We start from the raw sequence: 13,286 nt of genomic DNA on the forward strand, positions 1-13,286 counted from the left end.
ACCAAATTGGAAACCAAAGTGACTTGCTTGCCGAACATAGGTAGTAAAAAATAAGCGGTCAGAATTCAAACCCGGTACTGACTAAAATGAAGAGGTTCAACCTCTGAGACCTTTAAGTTTCCTTCCAAATCTAAATTTGTGATCCTATCATTCTATGAGTCCGCGTCCAAAGCTCTTTCTTTTCACTGTATCACATTCAATGTAGCCGAATGTAGCTTGGTTCATGAATATAGAGTTGGGTATACTTAAAATGTTTTCCATTTAAAAATAAAATCCCTTGTATTCTCATACAGTGCAAAGCACACTTCTCTTCATAGAAGTGGTTGATAAATAATATTAGAATGAATTTTTAGGGCACTATGGAAAATTTCCCCCATGATGTTTTACCCTTCCCAGCTGCCAAAGTGATCTTTTCAGATCATGGTTACCCAAACTACTCAATAAACCCCAGTTGTTCCCTATCCCTCAAGGATCGGATATAAAATCTTTTGTTTGGCGGTCAAAATCCATCCTAACCTGCTCCCCCTCTCACTACCTTTCCAGTCTTCTTAAACCTTTCCCAACTCCCTCCTCTTCCCTTTCCCCTTCATATTCTGATCCAGTGACACTGGTCTCCTTGCTGGTCCTCAAACAAGACATTCATTCCACTGGCAAGATTCTCCTCCCTCTTCATCTCTGTCTACTCACGTCCCCAGCTTCCCTCAAGTTCCAGCTAAACTCTTACTTACAAGAATCCTTTTTCTTTTCCTCCTCATTCTAGTGTCTTTCCGCTGTCCATCAACAAGATGTTTATTAAACATTTGTGATGTGTCAGGCTCACACTAAGCCCCTCTGTTGATTATTTCCAATTTATCTTCTACATATCTTGTTGGTACCTGGTTGCTTAAAAGTTTATTTCCCCAGCAGAGTTTAAGCTCTGAGATCAGACATTGTCTTTTAGCTTTCTTTGACTCCCTAGTGCCTGGCACAGAGTAGGTGTTAATAAATGTTCTCCAACTGATTGACTGACTAAAGAAATCAGTTGCCACTCTATGGTAAATTCTAAAGGAGAGAACACATTTATTTGGTTACATTGGTATTTTTTAAAAAGGGGGATGATAATTCAGATTTATTTAAACCTTCAGATTTACAGTGCTATGCTCACACCCTGTGAGTTGGGTAGTTTGTCATCTCCATTTCACACATGAGGAATTTGATGCTAATAAGGAGGTTAAAAGGCTTGTCTATGATCACACAACTTGTGAAAGTCTGAGGAGCAGTGTGATCCCAGATCTCCCAAGTTCATTCAGTCATATGGCCAGCGTGACTCATCTGTGAGGAAGTGGGAACTTATTTTGATGTTGTAATGAAGTGGATGTAACTTGTATTTAATAGGTTGTCCAGGGGCCCACAACTATTATAAGTGGAGGATGTCGGGATTCAAATGTACCACACCCAAGACCAGCAGCTTCTCCAAATTGAGCTCCTTTTGTGATCCCTCCTTAACGAAAGCAACTGGATACAACTTTTCATTCCTTCACTCAAATGAGCATTTTTATTTAAAGTTTTCAGTTACAAATTCCATCCCTCCTTCCCTTCCTCTTCTTCCCCCTCCTGGAGGCGGTAAGCAATCCGATAGAGGTTATACCTGTGGACGCTGCTTTTTAAAAAATGAACATTTTATTGTCCTCACCAGTACCATACTCAGAAGGTGCATACAGTGGATAATCAAAAAGTATTTTGTGATGAAAGAAACCATGGAAATGTATTTAGTAAAAGTGCTTTAAGTGAGGAAGATTTTTATATATCTCGGTCTGTTTGGGAAGTCAGTCAGCCCTTACCCAAATGTCATCTGCTTTTAGAGGAAAATTCTCAAGACAAGATAACTAAACCCTTTCTGATTTCCTTGGGTCTGCTGCTTCAGTTTTGTATCTTTTAGGATGCTGTTTAACTTGTCACTAAAATGGATAGCCTTCTAAAATTACTTATTAATATGAACATTTAAAAAAAAATAAATTTTTGTTGACTTTTTTGAACATCACCAAAATTATCCCCAAGTATTCTTCTCTCTTCCCTTCCCCAGAGAGCTACTCCGAAAAACAAGTAATATTTTTTGTAAGTTAAAAAAAAGAAAAAAGCAGTACTGATTAATTTATTGCAAAAATCTGAAAATTTGTGCACTGTACCATACTTATAGATCTCTGATATCTGCAAAGGGATGGAATATCTTCTTGGATCTTTTCTTTGGAGTCATGCTTGTTCTTTGTAACATTTGTAACATTTACTTTTTGCTTTTTTTTAATGTCTGTTTTTCTTTTTACTTAAGTTGTTACAGCCCTTGTATATATTGCTTCTTGACTCTACTGGCTTCACTTATTTATCTCTTATTTATCAATTCATCATTTCTTAGAGTACAGTAATATTTCATTACATTTATGTGACTGCAATTTGTTTAGTTGTTCCCCAATCAATGGACATCCTTGTTTTCAATTCTTTGCTCTTATATTGTTGCTCTGTTTTGCTGTATTTAGGAGCTTTCTTATTTATGGATTCCTTGGGGTATAAGCCTGACTGTGGAATCTCAGGGTCAAAGGTCATGGACATTTAAGTCATTGTTTAACAATAAAAATAAAATGGGCATTCTTGACAGAATGCTTAGCTTTTGGGATAATTGATTCCGAAATACTTGTTCTTCCTCCTCACTAATCTCCCCCCATTTTTCGTTTTTTTTTTTTTTTGGTCAAGCATTTTTGGTTTTAATTAACTTTTGGGTATACTTCAGTATTAAATGAGCTTTTCTCCAGCTTTAAATGCCTCGAGACTCTTTGAAATGGGAGGCATTATGTAATCCTCTCTCTTAGATTAAATAGCATCTGATGTCTAATGGACAACTTTGCTTCCAGTTAAGGAGAGTTTTGCCTCCCCATAGAATTTTTCTTTCTTTTTTTTTCTCCTTTCTTTTCTGTGTGCAGAGTTTGCATATCATTAAGGCCTTCATTTCTTAAGCTTATTTTTGTCACTGGTTAGTTTTTCTAAGTCAAAGGATTATGACAACAGAGACCTTTTCTCATCAACTGCTTGTGATGTCATAGAATTATGACAGAGAAGGAGGGGGGATGGAAAATCTTTGAATTTTCAAGGAACCAAAATCCTGTTATGTAAATGTCCTTTGTTATCTAAAACCCAGCAGCATAAAAAGAAAGAAAGAAAGAAAGAAAAAAGGCCAGAAATAAAGGTCTAGGCTAGAAGTAGAAATCATAGCAGATTAGAAGTGACCTTAGAAATCATCTGGACTATATCGGATCATAATAATGTTCTCTACAGTTGGCCATTTCATTCATTAATAAGCATTTGTTGGCTCTCCACTATGGGCACAGAGCATTCTGGTGCTGAGGGGGATTGGGAGAATTATGAGGCATGACCTTGACCCTTCGGGAATTTATAGTCTGGTTGGGGAGATGGGTACAAAGCAGTATATGGAGGGTAGTACAAGTCAGTGCTTAGTTTCGACTTAGAGACCTCCTGCTAAATGATTTAGAGGGGCAAATGAGTGGTTTATGGGACTGGAACTAGATTTTTGAAGGCTAGGTGGGATTGAGGGAGATGGCATGGGTGTGCCATATATGGTTTTAAACTTGGAGAACCTGGATCCTGTCTCCTTCATCTTAGGAAGTCAATTAAACTGCCCCAGGCTTCAGGATTCTCATCTGTAAAAGGTGGGGTTCCTCGTGTATTAGATGGGACTTCTGATGTCCCTCCCAACTCTAGATTTGACTCTGTGAGCAAAGTGGGTGGAGGAGGAAGAAGAAAGGACATTTTAGGGTAGTGAAATCCTGGAATAGGGAATGGACATGATGCATTTGGGGGGGTAGTAGAGAGACTGGTATAACTTAGAATAGGTTTGTATTGAAAAGTTGTAAGAGATTATGTTGAATAGGGACTATGGGGGTGGGTTATAGAATCCCTGAAAGTCGGGTAAAGAGTTTGGATATTGTTACCCGTTACAGATACTTGGCACTGTATAAACAAGACATCCCCTTCCCTCAAGGAGTTTACTACTATGTTCTACAGGGGGTGTTATTGTTTGGTCATCTGACTCTTTGTGACCCTGTTTTTGGGGTTTTCTTGGCAAAGATACTGGAGTGGGTTCCCATTTCCTTCTCCAACTAATCTTACAGATGAGGAACTGAGACAGGCAGAGTTAAGTTACTTGCCCAGGGTAAGAGCCTGGACTGGATTTGAACTTACAATGATGAGATCTTCCCCATTCCAAGTCATGTGCTCTAGCCACTTTGCCACCACGGAATAGTGGGGGTCAGAGGTGGAAACTTGGTCTGGAGGATCAAGATCTGGCAACGGCAGAGGCCTGAGGATGACTGGGGAGATGAGAAGGGCTGGAATGGGAACATCCTGATCTGGTAATGTGAGGGAAAAATCCATCCTCTTCTCAATAATTCTCAGGAACTCAGCAGCGAGGTGACAAAGGCTCTTTATTTTCTTCTCATGAGAAGGAGGTACCCTAGTGTGCAGCTATTGGGTGCCCGGAAAGGGGGCTCGAAGGCCCTATTTTATACCCTAACGGGAATGGACCCTCCCCAGATTAAGGGAGCTAGGACACTAAAACAAATAGCTTTAATGCACTCCATTATATGTTAAGTGTGGGACTGTTAGGTGGCACAGTGGGCTTGGAATCAAGAAGATCCATCTTCCTGAGTTCAGATCTGCCTTCAGACACTTAATAGCTTCTGTGTGACCCTGGGCAAGTCATTTAACCTTATTTGCCTCACTTTCCTCATCTGTAAAATGAACTGGAGAAGGAAACAGCAAACCACTTTAGTATCTTTGCCAAGAAAATGCCAAAAGTGGTCATGAAAACCACTGTAAACGACTGACGTACGACAAAGCCTATTGATTTCCCGAAATAAAGGCTTGTCACCTATGTTTCAGCATCGTTAGCTTGGGAGAAAGAAGAAGGGCTTTACTTAGTCAGGACCACAAAGACATCTGACATATGTACCACTCATTTTTATCAAGTGAAATGTGATAGGAAAAAGTCAGGTATTGTGAGTTTTTAAAAAGTAATGGCTTGTATAATGTCAGTGAACACCCTTGAGAGCGAGAATGTGCTTGTATGCTCTGCTTTTTGTGCCGCTTCTGAAAAGCTCAATTTCACTTTAATGCTTTTAGCCACTAAAATGTGCATTGTGACACTTTTGATCTTTCAAGAGATGCGGAAATATTTTTATTGATGTGTGATGTGTATACACAGGGAATGGGATTTAATACTATAAATACTTAAAGGGGTCTAGGGATACTGCCTCAAATCAAGGTTATTAGAGCTTGGTGCTCACATAAATCCAGGCCTTTTCTGTTGTCCCCCCCCTCCCCTCCCCCTGTGGTATATGATAACTTTGTATTTGGTTGAATAGGGCAGTTTCTTTAATAGAATTATATGATGCATTTAGGTGTTTTAAAAAGCCTCACTCCTGGGTTTTAGAAAGACAGGCACACTAATGCATTGTTGGTGGAGCTGTGAATTTATTCCAGAAAAAATGGAATTATGCAAATAAAGTAGTTGAAATACTCATTCCCTTTGACCCAGATATTCTGCTCCTTCCCACATACCCCAAGGAGATTATTGACAAAATGAAAAGTTCCATATATATCAGAATATTTATGGTGGCACTTCTTGTGGTAATACAGAACTGGAGATAAAATAAATACCCATTGGGGCAGCTAGGTGGCACTGGCCCTGGATTCAGGAGGACCTGAGTTCAAATCTAGCCTCAGACACTTAACACTTAATAGCTGTGTGACCCTGGGCAAGTCACTTAACCCCCATTGCCCCGCAAAAAAAAAAATACCCATTGATTACAGAATGACTAAATAAATTATGGTGTATGAATATGTGATAGAATATTACTGTCAGAAGAAATGACGAATATGATGACTAGAGAAGAATAGAGGTATACAAAACTGATGTAATTAGTCAATAGGCATTTATTAAATACTTACTGTGTAGCAGGCACTGGGCTAAACACTGGGGATATAAATAGGAGGGGAAATAAAGACTTACCCTGCCCTCAAGGAGTTTACAATCTAATGAGGGAAGGCTGCACTTAGAAGAACTGAAAAAGGAGGGAGGGGCAGGAGGTACCCATCTCTGCTGTGGAGATGTGGCCTTGTGGAGATGACTCAGCATTGCATCTAGGAAAGGGATGAAGACATCTTTGGCCTGAAAATTGGAGGCTGTGAGAAGAACCAGCTAATCAGAAGGTGAGGCCACAAGGACTTGGAGTACTTCTAAAGTGAGAAGTAGCTCAGGGATGGAGTGAGCTTCAGGGGAGAAGAGGTTTCTGTGGCAGGGCAGAGAGGGTTGCAGTACAGCCTGGAGACATGTGAAATAAGCTGGGAAAGACAGTGTATACATATACTACCACAGTATAAGTGGAAAAAACAATCCACGTAAAGCAGTTGAAACCAGTTATGAATTTTATAAAGGCCAAGTTTGGTACCCCCTCCTCCCCCAAAGAAGAACTATGAGAAGAGCCCTTCCCCTCCTGTAGAAGTATAGGGTCACTGTTGTGATATATTTTTTAAAAATTGATTTTTCTTACTGAGTTTTTTCTATTCATCTTTTTTTTTTTTTTTTAGTGAGGCAGTTGGGGTTAAGTGACTTGCCCAGGGTCACACAGCTAGTAAGTGTTAAGTGTCTGAGGCCGGATTTGAACTCAGGTACTCCTGACTCCAGGGCCGGTGCTCTATCCACTGCGCCACCTAGCTGCCCCTTTTTTTTTTCTTTTAAAAAATGTTATAAGGGATGGCTCTTTGGGAGGGATTGGGAAAGCAATACAGGGTGATAGCTGTGCTACATAAGGACAGAATATTCCTTCCATGAACATCTGTCTGTCTTTCTGGGGCAGCTAGGTGGCACCATGGATAGAGTAGTAGTCCTGGAGTCAGGAAGACCTGAGTTTGGCCTTAGACAATAACTGTGTGACCCTGGGCAAGTCATTTAACCTGTTTGCCTCACAGTTTCCTCATCTGGAAAATGAGCTGGAGAAGGAAATGGAAAAACGTTCTAGTATTTTTTTTGTTTTTGTTTTGTGTTTTTTTTTTTTGGCCAGGTAATGAGGGTTAAGTGACTTGCCCAGGGACACACTGCTAGTAAGTGTCAAGTGTCTGAGGCCAGATTTGAACTCAGGTCCTCCTGAATCCAGGGCCTGTGCTTTATCCACTGGGCCACCTAACTGCCCCGCGTTCTAATATTTTTGCCAAGAAAAGGTCAAATGGGATCATAAAGAGTAGGAAAAAACTGAAAAAAAAGACTGAACAACAACAAAAACCACAGCTTGTGTATCTACCTACCTACCTACCTATGCATCACCCTCCTAATAGTATTTCTCAAACTTAATTTTGGTTACCTACCCCTCCCTTCCCATGTCTCCCATTGGCCAGTGTTAAAAACAAGCACCAGCAAATATCACCTCATCCTAGCCCACGATTGTTGAGAACACCAAATAATTCTGTTTCCTATGAGCATTAGCATATAAATAAGTAACTGGTGTCACATATAAACTATGGTTGTTGTCCTGTTTTTTCTAGCCCAGATTGTATTTCTGATGCATAACCTACCTATATTCTCTTCTGTAGAACATACACTCCTACCCTCTGCAGCCTCAGCCTTGTGACTTAAGGAATTCCAAGGGGTGGGAACAAGTCAGGACTGGAAGGAGCAGAATGGAAGGAAGGGTAGTGGGGTTTTTTGTTTTTGTTTTTGTTTTTAAGTGAGGCAATTGGAGTTAAGTGACTTGCCCAGGGTCACACAGCTAGTAAGTGTTAAGTGTCTGAATCCAGATTTGAACTCAGGTCCTCCTGACTCCAGGGCTGGTGCTCTATCCACTGCACCACCTAGCTGCCCCCAGGGTAGTTATTTTTAAAAGTTTGTGTCTTAATAAGTGAAGGACCTCTTGGAAGTAAGTTTGGTGGACTTGTAAACATAACACGCTGATCGTTTGTAACACTGAGTTACTGTGGAGAGGCGAGACTCAGTGTATGCATGTGTGATCTTACTTTGAGAATCTGTTTCAAAGAGTTACCTTGACAGTTCAAAGAACTAGCAGACAATAGGTTTTAAGTATTACTGTCAATTTATGGGTATCGTGTTTTCTTCTCTATCCTATCATTGTGTATATTTATGGAGAAATGGGCCAGTCTAGACTTTTACTTGGATAATAGGTTTTTACAATATAAATCAGATTTGCCACTGGAATCCTACAGACAGGTTTTAATCCAACCTTTCATCAGAGAGTAATAAGCTGTCACCTGAGCAGTATACCTCATTAATATCCTGTGTTTAAAAGCCAGGGAAATCTAGTCGGGAGGACTGGGCCTTCGTATTTATGCCTCAGGGATAAAAGTGATCTTCTTGCATCTGTCTGCTTATTGACATTGTTCTTTCTTCAAACAGTATCAATATCCTGAGGGAACCTGTGTGCTTAGGCGGATGTGAACATATCTTCTGCAGGTGAGTGACTAAGGCTTGAACCAAAAGAACTGTGTTAGAATTGAGTCTCACGGTTTTTGACTTTTTTTGTCAGCAAGGAACTGGGAACTGTTATAGCTTTTATTGCATATGGGGAGGGGGGAAGGAATACCTGTCTTTTATAGAATCTAAACAGTTATATTTTGATTTTTTTTGTTCTCTATAAATAGTTATTTTTACTGTGGATCTTAATGATGGATGTCTGTTTCTAGGGATTGCCAAATTTTATTGATACAGCTGTTAAGTCTGGCCAGAAAAATGGGACAGTTTTCAGTTCATCAAGTTCCTTGCTTTGTATTCAGGTCATTAGGTCTTTGCATTTCAGTTTATCTACCTGTTCGATTTAACAAACATATTCATGTGCATGGTACTCTGTTAGGTGTGGGTATGTAGAGATATAAATAGGACAAATTCTTTTTTTTTCTTTCTTTTTTTTTTAGTGAGGCAATTGGGGTTAAGTGACTTGCCCAAGGTCACACAGCTAGTAAGTGTTAAGTGTCTGAGTCCACATTTGAACTCAGGTACTCCTGACTCCAGGGCTGGTGCTCTATCCACTGTGCCACCTAGCTGCCCCAATAGGACAAATTCTTTCCCTCAAAAAGCTTATATTCTAATAGGGCAGGGGTTCTTGGGGGTGTACAGACTTTAAAAAAATATTTAATGACTATATTTCTTTTAAAAAATTTTTTCATTAAATATTTCCTAATTACATGTAAAAAGTTTTTAGACATTCATCTTTTAAAATTTTGAATTCCAAATTCTTTTCCTCCATGGCACACCCCGACCTATTGAGAAGATAAGCAATATGATGTTGATTACACATGTGATTTCTGCATTAGCCATGTTGCAAAAGAAAACACATGTGCACAAAATCCAAGAAAAATAAAATGACAAAAATATGCTTCAGTCTTCAGTCAGTCATCAGTTCTAACTGCAGATGGATAACATTTTTCATCATGGGTTCTTTGGAACTGTCTTAGATCATTGTCTTGATCAGAGTATCTAAGTCTTTCACAGTTTATCATTGTTATTGTGTACAATGTTTTCATGGTTCTGCTCACCTCACTCTGCATCACGTCATATAAGTTTTTTCACAGTTTTCTGAAATCATACCCTTCATCATTTCTTATAGCACAATAGTATTCCATCACAATTGTATACAAAAACTTGTTTAGCCATTCTCCAGTTGATGGGGCATCCCCTCAGTTTCCAATTCTTTGCCACCACAAAAAGAGCTGCTATAAATGTTTTTGTACAAATAGGTTCTTTCCTTTTTTCTTTTCTCCCTTTGGGATACAGAGCTAATAGTGGTGTTGCTTTGGGTCATAGGGCATGTACAGTTATATTGCTCTTTGGGCATAGTTCCAAATTGTTCTCCAGAATGGCTAGACCAGTTCACAACACCAACAGTGTCCCAATTTTTCTTCTATCATTTATCTTTTTTTTTATATATATGTCATGTTAGCCAATCTGATAGGTGTGAGGTGGTACCTCAGAGTTGTTTCAATTTGCATTTCTCTGATCAATAGTGATATAGAGCCTATTTTCCTGTGACTATTGATAGCTTTGATTTCTTCTTCTGAAAACTGCCTCTTCATTTGATAAGTCGATTTAAATAAAATTGGTTTTCTTTGTCATCCTTATCCTTATGTAGTCAGAAAAATTATCCTGAGAAGGCTTCACTAGACTACCAGAGGGGTCCATCTCTCTTTTTCTCTTTGTCTCTCTCTTTCTTTCATTAACTGCCCCTGAATGTTTTGGTTGGAAGAAATCTAGCGCTAGGGCACTTTAAGGCCTTCAAATTCCAGGATTTTAGGGGTGGCTTTGGGAGGCAGGTTGTTGGCCAGGGATAAGGGGAGGGGTGAAGGAGAAGACTCATGTCTAGGCTAGGATGATTTGAGCAGATTCCTGAGATTTGAGAGCTCAGTTCCAGGAGGCTCTATGTGTTTTAATCAGGAGTGTTTAGTGTGTGTGAAGGAAATTAAAGTCAGTCAGTAAACATTTATTGAGTGCCTACTTTGTGCCAGGCACTGTGCTAAATGAAATATAAAATAATGATATAAAGGAAAACTGCTTATGGGTGCTATTTATAGGGACTACACAAATGAGGCAAGGAAATAAAAACTGAAAACCAGGTTTGGCTGTGAAAAAGTAATGTGTAATAATTGATATGAATCATTTACCATTTATATCTAATTATCCCATGTGCAATGATAGTTATTCAAATGATTAAATTTTATTATTTGTTTGATATAGCTCTAAACTCCATTCATGGGAGTGGAAAGAGTACTTAGAGTAAGAATTGGGTTTAAATTGTGCCTCCCACAGTTCCTAGCTGAGTGACTTTGTGCAAGTCTTTTGTGTGACTTAATTTCCTCACCTGTAAAATGGGGTGATCATTCTTGTGCTATCTCACCAAATTGTGAGGAAGGGCTTGGAAACTTTGGATCACAATATAAATAGGAGTTATTGTTATAATAAAACAAAGAACTCTTCCCCCTCACCTGAAATATATTTTTATTCATGCAGCATATTGATCTTGCCCCTCCCTCTTCTGATGAGACACAATTCAATCACCACTTTGTATGTGAAACTTTTTCTTTTTCCCTGCTCCTTTACATCCCAACTGCTGGTTTATTTATTTGGTGTTTATTCTATTTGTACTTTCACATGGCTCGAGAGTAAAGATTCTCATTCATTGTGATTGGATTGCCAGGGCCTAGCATGGTGCTAGGTGCTTAATAAATAGTAGGTTCTTAATAAATGCTTGATGAATGAAAGCCTAGAAAAGTCCTGCTCATTTTAAAAATGGAAATAATATACAGTAACATAAATTAAAAATAAAATAAATTAAGAACAACAAAAGTTTGTTTGGCTCCAAAGAAGATATATGAGAAGGCACCTTCTCCATCCTTTGCAAAGGTGTGTGTAGGGGTGGATGAGAGGGAGGCTATAGATGTGGAACACTGTAGATAGTGTCAGATTTTTCACTCTTTTGATTTTACTGTTTTTTTTTCTTTTTTTCCTCTATTTATTAAGAAAATCTCAGGGAGAGAGAGATACAGAGAAAATTTGGGTGATGTAAAAACAAAAGATACAAAAATTTTATTTCAAGAAAAAAATAAAAAGAGGAAATAAGAATTCACTTGTATTGCAGAATTTATAAAGTAATTAATTATCAACATTGTGAAATAGGTTAAATGTCCTGTCCTGTTTAGAAGTTATAGGTATTGGAGCCAAGACCTCAGCCTGGCCAGATCTTCTGCCCCCTTCCCCCCCCCCCCCCCAGCCTCTTGGTCCTCTCCTTACTGTATTACAGAGTTCATTTGCATATTGCTTAATAAGGGTGAGCACAGGAACATACTGATGGTTCACTATAGCATCCGGCTCATTATCTTGTATGATATTGAGACTCAAGGCCACTGCTCACATTGTTTGCACATTTGGAATCTCTTCATCAGTTGAGGAGCATATATGCATTCTATTTTTTATAGATATTCCAAATATTATGTATTTGGAATCTTCTACATCTGGGTAGTGTACATTACATAGAAGTACCAAGCTTACAAAAGTACCTAGACTGCCTGATATGAATGACTCAGGGAACAGAGAAAATAGCCAATGATAATGGAAAAGAGAAAAGGTTTTTATGGGCAAATGCTATTGATCGAACAGCATGTTTTCTGAAGACTACCTTTGGCATTTCAAACTATATTGGAAGGCAAAATAGAGATGGTAGTAAATGTGACAGTGAACCATCTTGCTGCCAGGCCATCATTCTCTCTTTTTTTTTTTTTTAGTGAGTCAATTGGGGTTAAGTGACTTGCCCAGGGCCACACAGCTAGTAAGTGTTAAGTGTCTGAGGCTGGATTTGAACTCAGGTACTCCTGACTCCAGGGCCAGTGCTCTATCCATTGCGCCACCTAGCTGCCCCCAGGCCATCATTCTCAAGCATTTTCAGAGAACTCTCAGAGAACTCTTCTGAGCACTTTTACAATACTGTTGACACTGGCCTTTTGGGGGTAGTCTTGCCAAATTCCACCATTGCTAGTGCCAATTAATTCTGCATCCTTGGATCTGCACAGAATGAGGTTAGTTTGATCCTCCTTGTATGTTGCAAATGCTATATAGATTCTTGTAACAAGAGAGAGGAAAATCCCCTAGTAGAAGTCCCAGCTATTACATGCTTACCTCTGCAGGCTAAAGGTGTGGATAGATCATGATATTATTCCTGTCTGCCTTTCTGCTTCTCCCCCTAGCCTTGCCAGATAATAGCAAAACAATGGTATTGCTAGATAGTGGTGGTGGGTCTCATCCTAGGGAGACGATTAGTTTTCAGGGACCCCCCCCCATCTTTCTCCCTACCCCCCAGGTTACCTTTGATTCAATTTTTAGTTTAGATTAACATGTTAACTCAGAAAATGAAATATTATTGGATATTTTGTGGGCAAGTTGATTTAACGTGGAAACAGTATGTAAGATATTCAGCATCATTAAAGGTGCTGTTCTGTTCAGAACTTGTGCCTTAATTGTCTAGAATCCTGTTTGATTTGCACCATGTCAACATCTTTTTTTAAAAAATAGGGTTTTATTTGGATAGCCTGTATGGGGGATCCCTAACACCGGTGTCTTGGGCACCGGTCATTGGCAGTCAGGTGAAGCTTATAGACCCTTTCCCAGAATAATGTTTTTAAATGAATAAAATAAAAATAAAATGCATAGCATTACAGAAGAAACCAGTTGTATTGAAATATGGTTATTA

At 39.0% G+C, this 13,286-nt stretch overlaps 1 protein-coding gene across 1 annotated transcript in view; it reads left to right on the plus strand.

The window, feature by feature from the left end:
• The window catches only part of BARD1 (BRCA1 associated RING domain 1), a 140,366-nt gene that overhangs the window by 10,391 nt on the left and 116,689 nt on the right, over positions 1-13,286 (plus strand). The window contains exon 2 of the mRNA XM_043996068.1: positions 8,450-8,506. Coding sequence (XP_043852003.1) covers positions 8,450-8,506 — 57 coding nt within the window. The remainder of the gene's footprint in view (positions 1-8,449; positions 8,507-13,286) is intronic.

The sequence above is a fragment of the Dromiciops gliroides genome, chromosome 3 (genome assembly GCF_019393635.1).
Source record: "Dromiciops gliroides isolate mDroGli1 chromosome 3, mDroGli1.pri, whole genome shotgun sequence".
Taxonomy (NCBI): Eukaryota; Metazoa; Chordata; class Mammalia; order Microbiotheria; family Microbiotheriidae; genus Dromiciops; species Dromiciops gliroides.